The sequence below is a fragment of the Larus michahellis genome, chromosome 8 (assembly GCF_964199755.1).
Source record: "Larus michahellis chromosome 8, bLarMic1.1, whole genome shotgun sequence".
NCBI lineage: Eukaryota > Metazoa > Chordata > Aves > Charadriiformes > Laridae > Larus > Larus michahellis.
In genome coordinates, this window is record NC_133903.1 from 5,326,340 (window position 1) to 5,337,579 (window position 11,240).

At 55.5% G+C, this 11,240-nt stretch overlaps 1 protein-coding gene across 11 annotated transcripts in view; it reads left to right on the plus strand.

Moving 5' to 3' along the window:
* MPRIP (myosin phosphatase Rho interacting protein) overlaps positions 1 to 10,941 on the plus strand; it is an 83,211-nt gene extending 72,270 nt beyond the window's left edge. For 9 of the 11 annotated variants that reach the window (XM_074597709.1, XM_074597711.1, XM_074597707.1 and 6 more), the window contains 9 exons: positions 1,865 to 2,012; positions 2,543 to 2,660; positions 3,398 to 3,557; positions 3,699 to 3,818; positions 4,364 to 4,450; positions 5,110 to 5,272; positions 5,721 to 5,806; positions 7,015 to 7,076; positions 9,784 to 10,941. In XM_074597709.1, coding sequence (XP_074453810.1) covers positions 1,865 to 2,012; positions 2,543 to 2,660; positions 3,398 to 3,557; positions 3,699 to 3,818; positions 4,364 to 4,450; positions 5,110 to 5,272; positions 5,721 to 5,806; positions 7,015 to 7,047 — 915 coding nt within the window. In that variant the 3' untranslated portion in view covers positions 7,048 to 7,076; positions 9,784 to 10,941. Of the gene's footprint in view, positions 1 to 1,864; positions 2,013 to 2,542; positions 2,661 to 3,397; positions 3,558 to 3,698; positions 3,819 to 4,363; positions 4,451 to 5,109; positions 5,273 to 5,720; positions 5,807 to 7,014; positions 7,081 to 9,783 lie in introns of all 11 variants that reach the window. The other 2 variants (XM_074597708.1, XM_074597718.1) reach the window with 1 other exon arrangement.
* Positions 10,942 to 11,240: the final 299 nt, after the last annotated feature.

Below are 11,240 nucleotides of genomic sequence, written 5' to 3' on the forward strand. Positions count from 1 at the left end.
CTCCATCTTAATACTTAGGAAGGAAAAACCCTTCTTGAGCCTCCTGCTCAGGTCAGTGGGACACAAGGGTAACACCTTGACCTGCAAGCCAGGCACCAAACAGGGTCGCTCGTACCGAGGGATGTTCTTCTTTTGGAAGAAGCAAAAAGGCCAGCACCAAAACAGAGGCTGCAAAATAACAGCAAGCAATGAACCTGACCTCCCGCCTCTGTTTTCAGCTTTGGTCTGCCAAATTTGCGGTTTGCCTGGCGGGAAGGCAAGTGGCATCTTCTGGGCAGAGCCCAGAGCATCTTCTGGGCTCTCCAGGAGGAGAGCAGAGCGAACCAGCTTCTCTCTGCACCTCGGTAGGAAGCAGAGGGACAGACAGCAAAATAGAAACCACCCTTGGTTAGAAAGCTAACCAGGCGATCGCAAACCTGTCTGATTTACAGGTTAAAATGTGCTCAGTTCTTCTCTTCTGAAGCTGATGGAGAATGTGCCATCAGTGAGGTACTGGCTTGTACGTGTCCGGGTGTCCTGGATTTATAGCAATGCGTTTCCAGTACGTTCAATACGGGATCTACAGCCAGACCTATGGAGGAGCATTCAGCCTTCTCCTCCAGCAGTAGGGGTGCAATGAAGAATCCTGCAAGGCTGCTTCGTGCCTCTCCGTAGTCAGCCAAGTCCAGGCAGGTTCTGGCACTGAGTTACACATTTCACACACACACACACACAAAAAAAAAAAAAAAAAAAAAAAAAGAGCCGAGAAAATGAAGAACGCCTCAGGATTCAAACTTATTCAAACTTAAAGGGGAGGAATAAAAGCACCAGCGCTGAAAATCAGGAATGACAGTGGCACGGGCTACAGAGCATTAGACAGCGAAGTGATGCTGAAGCGTGTATGTTAGCGTAGGTCAGTGCGTGTTAGACTGTCGTGAGCGCTCTTGTCACTGGGAGAGTAGATTTGTCCCCCTTAAATTTCCCATGGAGTCCCAATAGGTGACAGTTCTCGCTTCCCATGGAAAACAGGAGTGTGAATCAAGAAGAAATCCACTGAAATCAGGAAATAAAGCCAGCCTGTAACATTAGAAGGAGAAAAGCCTGGTGCGGTGCTCGGCATCCAGATTGTCCCCAGATGTCTGACGGGGCTCATGCCCTGCATCCCCGCTGCGTGCCCCTGCCCAGCTCGTGGCTCGAGCCAGCCTGTGGCTTTGCTGTCCTGCTTCTGTCCCGCAGCCCTCTGTCTGTCCAGGATCCCGATTGCTTGGCGGGGACATCCGGGCTGAACTGTCAACGGGTTTTTGCATTTGTCTCGCTGCAGAGGCAGGAGCGGGGTCTGTGACTGGGGCAGGACCGGGCTGGAATTCAGGATCTCACGGCTGGTGACTTCTGAATCCCCAGAGCGCTGCTCCCGTGGCCTGGCCTAAGTTCAGTCCTAGTAATTCAATTAGCAAATAATTGCCTGTGCAGCATTTGAAGCGATACTCGGTTGGGAATTAAGGTCCTGTTGCTGTCACAAGTCATTTGGTTGCCACCCTGGAGGTGGCCGCATAAAATCAGGCATTGCAAAAGAGAGCAGACGGAGCATAGCAGGCTTTTTTTTGTTGTTTTTAACATGTAAACATATGTTAAATTCCGATTCCCCAGTCGGGTCTGAACCCAGACCTACCTTGTCCTTCCCTTTCACCAGAGCTGTCAGGGTTCAAGCTGACAGGACAAGCTCTGGCCTCGCAAGGTCCATCCTCGGCCAGCTCCTCCATGGTTGGAGAGGGAGAAGATCCCCATGATGGAACCTGGGTGCCAACCAGCCTGCTGGTGTGCAGTTTCTGGCGGGCTCACCACTGCTGTGACACCGGCCAACCCCTTCCCCTCGTCCCTTTTGCAGGCAACATGTGAAAGGGGCTTTGCAGCCATGGAGGAGACACACCAGAAGAAGATCGAGGACCTGCAGCGGCAGCACCAGCGGGAGCTGGAGAAGCTGCGGGAGGAGAAAGACCGCCTGCTAGCAGAAGAAACGGCTGCCACCATTTCAGGTATGGGGACACACCAGAGGTTCCCCGTGATGGGGCAGCTCCATGTTGATGGGGACATAGGGATGGTGTTTGCTCCCGTGTGGAGGAGTAGAGCGTGGGGTGGGATGAGGGCTGGGTGGGGATCACAGGGAGATGGAGAGAGGCTGGTGGGACATACGTTTCGACCGGGGGCCCATCTCCTGGTCCTTCTCCAGGCTTGGTACCCCTCTCCTTGGCTGTAACATTGTCTGATCAGTTTTCTGTTCCATCTCAGAAAGGCAGTAGTCATTCCTGTGGTTAATTTATTGCCGATTCCACACTGAATTAATTCAACGTCCCAGGGAGTTTTAAAGTGCTGGAGCCCAGGGTCTCTGCATTAGGAGTCCCACAATCCTGGAAACAACATGTGAATTGGATGAGGGGCCGCAAAGCAGTGGGAGGTTCGCTGGGATGACTCGGGTTTTGTTCCTTTAACAAACAAACAAACAAACAAACAAACCTGTCCTTGGGTGGAGTGGTGCTGGGTGCTAACGCTGTGATGTCCCGCGCAGCCATCGAAGCCATGAAGAACGCGCACAGAGAGGAGCTGGAGCGAGAGCTGGAGAAGTCCCAGCGCTCCCAGATCAGCAGCGTCAATGCCGACATCGAGGCCCTCCGAAGGCAATACCTGTAAGACCGTCATCATCCTCCGTCTGTCACTTTGTCTCGCAGGGAGATCACGTGTGTGGGGAGGCCCCTTTCTCCCCATTGATTTTGGCAACGAGTTAGGGGCAGACCTGTCATCGCAGGGACCCTCTTCCCTTGGTCCCGACCCAGCTGCTCCCATGGGAGGCTCCTGGTTGCTTTGTAATCTTTTGGGCTCCAGGTCAATGTCCCCACGCTACCCAAATTCAGCTGCTTTATGGTCACCAGAAGTAGCAGATGTGCACACGCGGTGCCGCTTTTCACGCAGCTGCTGCGGGAGGGTTGCTCAACCAGATCTAACCAGGCGAGGAAAAAACACTGAACTTTTCATGGCAAGGCAATCCTCAGGTGGGAGCCGAGCAGAACGGCCAAGCAGCTTTCTTAACCTTGATGCATCTACCCAAGATGCGTAGGTGTGCAAATACACCGGGTCCCGAGGCCCCAGAGCAAACTTGATAGATCTTGGCTCAGTTTTGGAAACCTGAGGAAGTCCTGCCATTTAACTTCCTAGAGAAAGATCTGCTGTCCCCGTGCCCAGGCATCGCCACGCCAGGAGAGGGAAGGCCTGGCTTGCTCTAGGCTTGAGATTTTACCCAAAGGACTTTCCCAAGTCCCCCTCCGCAGTGCTTAGATCCCTGTTGGGTTGTCCCAGGGTGTTGGAGGAAGAGTGGGCACGGGGGGGTGTGTGCGGGGAGGGCACTACCCGGCGTGTGTTTCCCCAGGGAGGAGCTGCAGTCGGTGCAGCGGGAGCTGGAGGTCCTTTCGGAGCAGTATTCGCAGAAGTGTTTGGAAAACGCCCACCTGGCGCAGGCGCTGGAGGCTGAGAGGCAGGCCCTCCGCCAGTGCCAGCGGGAGAACCAGGAGCTCAACGCCCACAACCAGGTGAGGGTCCCCGCCGTGCCCAGGCAGGGGACGTGGGCAGGGGGTGACGGGCGATCCGCCCGGCGGGCAGCGGCAGCGGGCTCTGCGCCGAGCCACGGCTGCGATCCGCCCTTTCCACAACGGCTGTCCTCCTCTTCCCAGGAGCTGAATAACCGCCTGGCTGCGGAGATCACGCGATTGCGGACCCTGCTGACCGGGGAGGGCGGGGGAGAGGCTGCTGGATCGCCTCTCACGCAGGGCAAGGACGCCTACGAGCTGGAGGTGAGCTCTGCCGTGCCAAAGGGGCGGCACTGGTGGGCACAACGTGCCTGCGGCCCCCCGGGAGCATGCCACAGCCATCCATCCCTCCACACAGCAGGTCTGCATGTGCCTCGTGGGGTGCAGTGGGGCCAGGAGCTTTTGGAGTCCTGATCTTCCCTTCTCACCATGTTGAGCCAGACACCCACTCTTCCTTCTCCATCCCCTGCTTGTCCCCTGGGATCCAGTCCGCACAAAGCAGTGGGAACTAACAGAAAATCTAGTGGGAGGTGTCCCTGCCCAGGGCAGGGGGGTTGAAACTGGATGATCTTTAAGGTCCCTTCCAACCCGAACCATTCTGTGATTTTATGAAACCAAGGGGTCGAAGTCCCATGAGACCCAGGAGTAATTTTCTTGTATGAACCAGCAGCTTTGCAGTGCTGGCGTGGAGCCGGCGTGGGGCTGAGCCTCCAGCCTTGGCTCAGCGGTCAGCGGGCGCAGTGGGTGAGCATCTCGGGGTGGCACTGTGTCTACTTGGGTGCGAACACGCGCTGCTTTTGTTCCCACAGGTCCTGCTGCGGGTCAAAGAATCAGAAATCCAGTACCTGAAGCAGGAGATCAGCTCCCTCAAAGACGAGCTGCAGACGGCGCTGAGGGTAATGCCCGGGGACATTTCTGCAAATCCTCTTACGGGCTGTGGTCTGCTCCTGTCTGTGTGTGCGCGCTTAGATTCCAGCTCACTTGTCCCCACGTTTGAAACAACATTTAATTTTTCCCCTGAATGGGATTGAATACCCATTTTGGTGTCATCAGCAAAGCACTCCACGACTGTGTCAGCTCAGGGCTCACGCCTTCTCCCTGCTTGTGGGAAAATATCCCCTTCGGTGTTTTTCCCTTATTTCCTGTCACATCAGATTCAGATTTGAAATGGCAAAAGTAATCAGTGTCAGAGATCTGCCCAGCCTCCCAGCATCGGATCTGGTTTGCTCCGGACGGCCTCTTTGCCAAGGCCATTTCTGGGAATTCTGCTTGAATTCCGTGTCTTTGCTAAAATTAAAACCCACAAACAAGTAATCCTGTCAGGAAGGGGCTGCATGCACAGGCAGCGCTGTGTGCTCGCCGCTGGGCTCGCCGCTTTCTGCCTGTCTCTCTCGAGTCCCATACCGCTGAAATGCGTGCGTTGTCCCGACCGAGCATTTCTCCCCGCCGCCGGCTCTTCTTCCGTCGGCGTTTGCCAAGCCTTCAGTGCCTTCACGGCCCCCTCGGCTCCAGCTGTATGTCTGACTCCGTTGGGTTGTTCTTGTTCCTTTGCCAGGATAAGAAATACGCCAGCGACAAGTACAAAGACATCTACACGGAGCTGAGCATCGTGAAGGCCAAGGCAGACTGCGATATCAGCAGGTTGAAAGAGCAGCTGAAAGCAGCCACAGAAGCTCAGGGAGAGAAATCCCCTGTGAACACCACTGTATCGGGATACGGTCAGTCCTCCTCCAGCAGCTTTAAGCAATCGTGGGTGCCCTGAGCTAACGCGTGCCTCCTGGCGTACAAGCCCTTGTGCGGTAACGGGTCTGAGTGGTGCTTTTTTGCCATTTGATGCCGCTTCCCACCTCTGCTCCTTACAGACAACCTCACCGGGGATGGCAGGGACCAGGCAGCCCTGAATTGCCCTCCCGGGGCAGTTCCTCCTTCCGGCCCCACGGATGGGAAGCGGGTGGGCTTTGAAAGCCTCCGGGCATTTTGCATTGGGAAAAACCACGCGGCGCAGCGGAGCGGAGACCCCCGAGAGTCCCCTCTGCCCTTCCGGCAGCTTCAGTCGGGCTCCTCGGCGCGCTTTCCCGGGCTGGGATGGCAGAAGGGACCCAGCCCTGCTCCTTGCAGGAAGCCCACGAGCACCACGCTAACGCTGCTTCTTTTGCTTCTCCCCAGATATTATGAAATCAAAAAGCAACCCTGATTTCTTGAAGAAAGACAGATCCAGTGTTAGCCGGCAACTAAGGAATATCAGGTCAAAGGTGAGCTCAGATCTCCTTCCCCGTGCGATTAAAATGCCCAGCGTTACTCTCCGGTGGGGGTCCCAGGTGGGAAGAAATTGGTAGGGGAAGAAAACCGTGAATTTCCCAGTCACTAGCGCCAGCCTGGATGGCACTGGGGAGAAAAGTGAGCTTTTGACTGCGAAACGGCTGGCTGTGCAGCCAGGCAGGGCAGACGCACTCCTGACTGCTGAGGTCGAGGTGCGAAGCTGCTCCCGGCTGAAAAAAGGACAAAGTTCACCCCGTTCTTTGGTCTTTCGCAGGAGGAGAAAGGAGACCGTTCTCCCAGTATTTGCTCCCTGTTTTCAGTTGAAATTTAGGTGGTGTCAGTAGGTGGAAACGTGCACGTCATTCTAGGTTTTACGGTGTTCATCACTGCAAGGTTTTTGGTCTTTATATGGATCAACGCCGCCTTGGTCCTGGGCATATTTAACACACGCTTTGCTTGTGTGTTAACACGGTGCAGATGGCCCTGTGTTTCTCCGGCTGGTCTGTATTTGCTGTTGGTCCCAAAGCCCAGTGATGCTGTGCCAAGCTCTCCTGCTTGGCTCGCTGACTGCCAGAGTCACATCACGTTCCACGCTGGCCGTTCCTTTGGGACCACAGGGATAAAAAGGGCAAATAAAGCCGCTGAGAAGCCATCGTTAAACATAGGTCAGTTGGAAGGAAGGTCAGCATGGGCAAAACCTGCTTTGCCTCTCACCACTGGCTACCTGGTGTCTCATGCTGATATTTGAAGTGGTTGGGACCTTGGGCAGAGCGAGAAGCCGGGTAGCCCAAAGGCTTCTAGCTCGGTGCCCATGCTGGGGAAACGGTCACCACCCGAGCCCTGCGAGCGGCAGGTCATCGGCTTGGGGTGTCTGTGCTGCGCCGAGTAAATACAGAGAGCACCTCTGCGCGTTTCAGGGGCAGCCCAGACCTGCTGGGCCAGCGCTGACATTGGGTTTCCCCTCACCATTTCAACTGGGACCACTTCTCCCGTGGTCCCGCCTGCGCGTTGCTCGGTGGGGGAAGGAGGAGAGCAAGCATGGGCTCTGCCCGGGCGCGCTGCCGGCTCGCATCGCTGCCGGGGCTGGGGGGCTGGGGCTGCGCGAGCGCCGATGCATTCAGGATTTATGAGCTTCTTCTTTTGTTTTGTTTTGTTTGTTGTTTTTTTTTTTTTTTCTTTATTTTGCTTTTTCCTTCAACAGTCCGTTATTGAGCAGGTCTCATGGGATAACTGAAATGAACCCGAGTCCAGGTTCCCTGCCACGTAGGTAAACAAACCGGCACCCACCAAGCGACGCAGCTGCCCGCTGGAGCGGCCCACTTTTGCATGCACTGCTCACACCTCCACGGCAAACGAGAGCCTTTCTTCTCTTAATGACTGACTGGTTCATTCACGGCTAATTATTTCACTGGGGGAGGGGGAAGGGGAGAAGTCAGAGTACCCAAGATCCATAGTAAATGCAGTCTCTCTGGCTCTTCCCTGGGGAATACGGCTTTCTCGTCTTCCTGCTCCTCCCACCCTCGCCAACACAGCTAACCATCGCGGAGAGGATTTGGACACGGTGGGGCACGTTTTCCTGTTTGCTGTGTTGGGAGCGCGGGACGCTGAGTGTGCATGCTTGAATGACTCTGCATGCCTCAGACTAAACTTTAGCAACATCCAGGTCTTGTAGGAGAAATAGCCGTTCTGCTGTTAGCCCAGCGGAGGAGTGGGTCAGTGATGCTTATAAATTTCCCACAAAGGCCAGCAGCGTGTAAGATGGTGGTCCCCCCTGTCTCAGCTGCAGAGGGGATGTCCTCGGCTGCCCTATATTTCCTTTACCTGTAATTGCTGCTTCTTTAGGTTGATCTGTGCCTGAGCATAAGAGTCCTCCTTGCCCAGTAACCTCCTCCTGCTGCTCCCCAGGCTTCTTCCAGCTCCCCGGTGTCTACCCCGCTGCTCCATCCCTTGGCACTGCGCCTGCATCCCACACGCTGGCCTGAGGCTTCCGAGCTCATCCAGCAAAAAGAGGGAGCTGACGAGAAACAGACCGATCCTAATGACCCAAATATCTCGAGTAACCGGAGCAATAGTTAATTTACTGGCCGGTGGTAAAGACTGAGGTTAGAGCACCTGCAGAGGGAGGTTAGAGAAGAGGGGAGGTCCCCAGCATGGTGGCAGAGGGGTGGCTGGAGAGCCCCAGGAGGTCGGATGGAGGATCCCTTTATCACAGATTTCATCCTACGTTAGTCCCCCTTCATCAGGCTCCCGTCGACAGCAACTCAAATGGGTTGTGTGACTGCCTAAGGGGTGAATTTCCTGGACTTTGTACCATCAGGCAGAATAGTCTAATGGTTTCTGTTGTCTCCTTCCATCTGATGAGAAATCAGAAGTACAAACTGGAATGCACGGGCTGCTGCCTATTAAAGAGGCCCAAAGTAAACTTCCTTTAGGAAGCGGGTGCTCGGAGACTCGCATCCCCAGAGACCCCGCTGCCCGTTGAAAAGCAAGCACGCGGCATTGGTAAATTCAGACCAATCCATTTTAGCGCTTTCATTTCCGTGCCGCGTCCCAAAGCTGTTCTGTATTTGTGGGCCTGGGGGAGGAGGAACATTTAAAGAAATACAGTAACCATGGGAACCTGCACGTCCTCGGGGCAAGTTTATCATGGAGCCCTGCCTTGATAAACACACGTCAAACAAAACCCAGCCCCAAAATCTAACCTGCTGCTGCCATTGTACGGTCCCCTGGCACCACGATCGGGGAAGTAAGAGGAGAACCACGATCGGGGAAGTAAGAGGAGAAGGAGAGATGGCTGCCCGTTAGTAGAAGGGGCTTTATTTACAGGCCTGTAAATAATGTTCCAGCTGCAGAGTGAATTCCTTGCAACTCGCAAGGCATCGGCAGGGTTGCCTGCGGGGTGCTGCCTGTCCTGCAGCAGCTGCGGCCCAGCAACGGGAGCTTTTACGGCACGGAGCGGCAGAGCCGTGGCCATCGGCTGGGGAGAAGCCCGTGCCTGCTCTGCAGCACCAAGCAGGGAAACGCACTGGTGCTCTGCTCCCCCGAAGCCCTTACGCCACAGTTTTGGGGCTGCAGGAAGGAGGGAAGGCTGGCTTTAGGCTTGGGCAGCTCCTCAGGCTGGTTTCAGGTTAAAGCTGTCTTACAGGGGGCAAGCAATTTGCTTCTGGGTTTCTGCCCCTCGCGTTGCTGCTTTCCTGGGTCCCCCACACGTAGGCAAGAGGAGAACTCACAAATCCAAATGCCGAGGGCTAGCGGGGCGGGCTTTTCTGTTGGCTAGCTGAGTGTCGTGCCTTGAAATCTGGATGCTGCATCCGAATGGGATCAGCCATCAGATCCTGCTAGACCTGAAGCGAGCATTTAGCCAGTCCTCTGTCTAACCCTGCGCGATAGAGCCAGCTTTGGCTTGGCAGAGCCCCCAGGCTGGGGTTAGAGAAAGGGTGGGATTGTCACTGCTGGCACCAAAACCGCAGTCTCCGGGGCTGCTCGAGCAAAGCCTGTGCATTGACCGGCGCCGGGACCATCCCAGGCAGACGCAGGGTCAGTCGGTGCTGCAGTGGCGCGGGGAGGACCGGCGTGCAGGTCCTTGCTCAGCAGCGCAGCCGATCCGAGCCGGCCTGCCGGGGGCTCCCGCAGTGCCGGGGCTCCGCTGAAATTGCCCCAAGCCATGGCTGCACCGCAGGCTCCGGGGGTCATTTTCCGAGTCGAGCTAATCCCGCTTGCAGCACGGTGTGCCTCTCATTTGCTTCTGGTACGTCGCCTGGTTCGTTTGCAATCTCACCCTCTCTCTAGGCGCCATTCGCCAGTAACTGCCCTCCATAACCGTGTGTTTTCTCTTAGCATGTCCCACTAATCTCTCCGCCAAGGAGGCCATTCTCCCGCTGCCCACGTCTCCTTTGCCTGAGCATCGCACCCCTTCCCTGTGCCCGATGCCCGCCCGCGTCCCACTCTGTCTGTCTTTTGTCTCTCCCAGAGTCTGAAGGAAGGCCTGACTGTGCAAGAACGCCTGAAGCTTTTTGAATCCAGGGACTTGAAGAAAGACTAGTTCTCCCCGCTCCGCTTGACCACGCGCACCTCCCAGCTTGAGGCAGCACAGCACCAGCACCGTTTGTCTCTCGTTCCTTACGACTGTCCTTGCTGTCGTTCGTCTTGACGCCCCCGACGGGACCTGGCGCCGCGGTGGGGGTGCCCCCCGCCGCCCCCTCCCCTCCCCAGCACCTTTTCCCTGCTTGTGAGATGCTCCAGAGACTCTGAGAGGGAGAGGAAGGGATCGGGGTGGGGTTTTTTTCCCCTCTCTTCGGCGCTTTGTAGGAGAATCCTTCCTTTACTGTAAACCATTACACTAAGTGTCAGTATTAAGGCTCAGTAGCCTGTTAATAAGCTAGCTCTGTCGTACCAACCGTTTTGGTATGCAAGCAGGGCCTGGGTGGTATCGGCCATACCTAGCTCTTACTGCTGTCAAGAGACCCAGTGCTCAGAGCACGCCAGGAGCCTAATCTAACCGTTGATCTCGATTGCATTAATTGCACCTACAAGGGGGGGGGGAAGCTGTCGGGGGAGCGCAAGTCCGTGCCGGCGTACGCAGCCCGGAGGTACAACACTGACATCTCGCTGGAGAAGGACGCAAGAAATGATTCTCCTGCCCCGTGACTGTGCCGTATCCTGAATGTAGGCGATACCGAAGCCCGTCGAGCTTTGGTGGCCGCCCGGGTGGTTATGGATAGGGAGCTGCAGATAACTCACCTGCACCGTCGAGTCCGCCCCATCGGCGTGTCTTTGCCTCCCGTCTCGCTGGTGGCCGGAGTCGGTGTTTCGGGGGCCGAGCTGTAAGATCACTTTCTTGCCTCTGTTAGATCAAGCCCAGCACTCTCTTTTTTTTTTTTTTTTGCTGTTACTCCCTTCCTCTCATTGAGTCCCGTGTATCCCAGGGTCTGTGCGCATGTGAAACTCCCTTTTCCTAGTCAAAGGAAAGTAGAGTAGAAAGTAGAGCCATTATTGACTGAAAATGCACAGTGCTCAATGCATATAATGCTCCTTTTTTATCAGCTTCTTGAATTCAACTCTTCTTGTCAGCAGGGCAGCTCCTATTTTAATTCTTTAATCTTTTCGTGAAATAAAAATCTCAAAACCAGTATGTGCTTCAGACCTTCTCAGTCCTAATAGCTTGTGTATTTAAAGCCTACAATTTAGCACCGTGAGGCCGATAGACGGATACAAACTAAAAGCGAGGCGAGGGAGCTGCAGCAGACGGCCAGCCCAGCGGAGGATGCCTTCCCAGAAGAAGCCTTTGCAGCAGCAGGGCTGCCCCGGCACGGTGGCTTCATCCCGGGCTGACGACAGCATTTCAAGATGCCACCGGTAAAGACTCTGGGTCCTGCCTCACCAATGGCCCTGGATCGCTTCAGCGCGCTGGCTTCCCAACCCATGGCT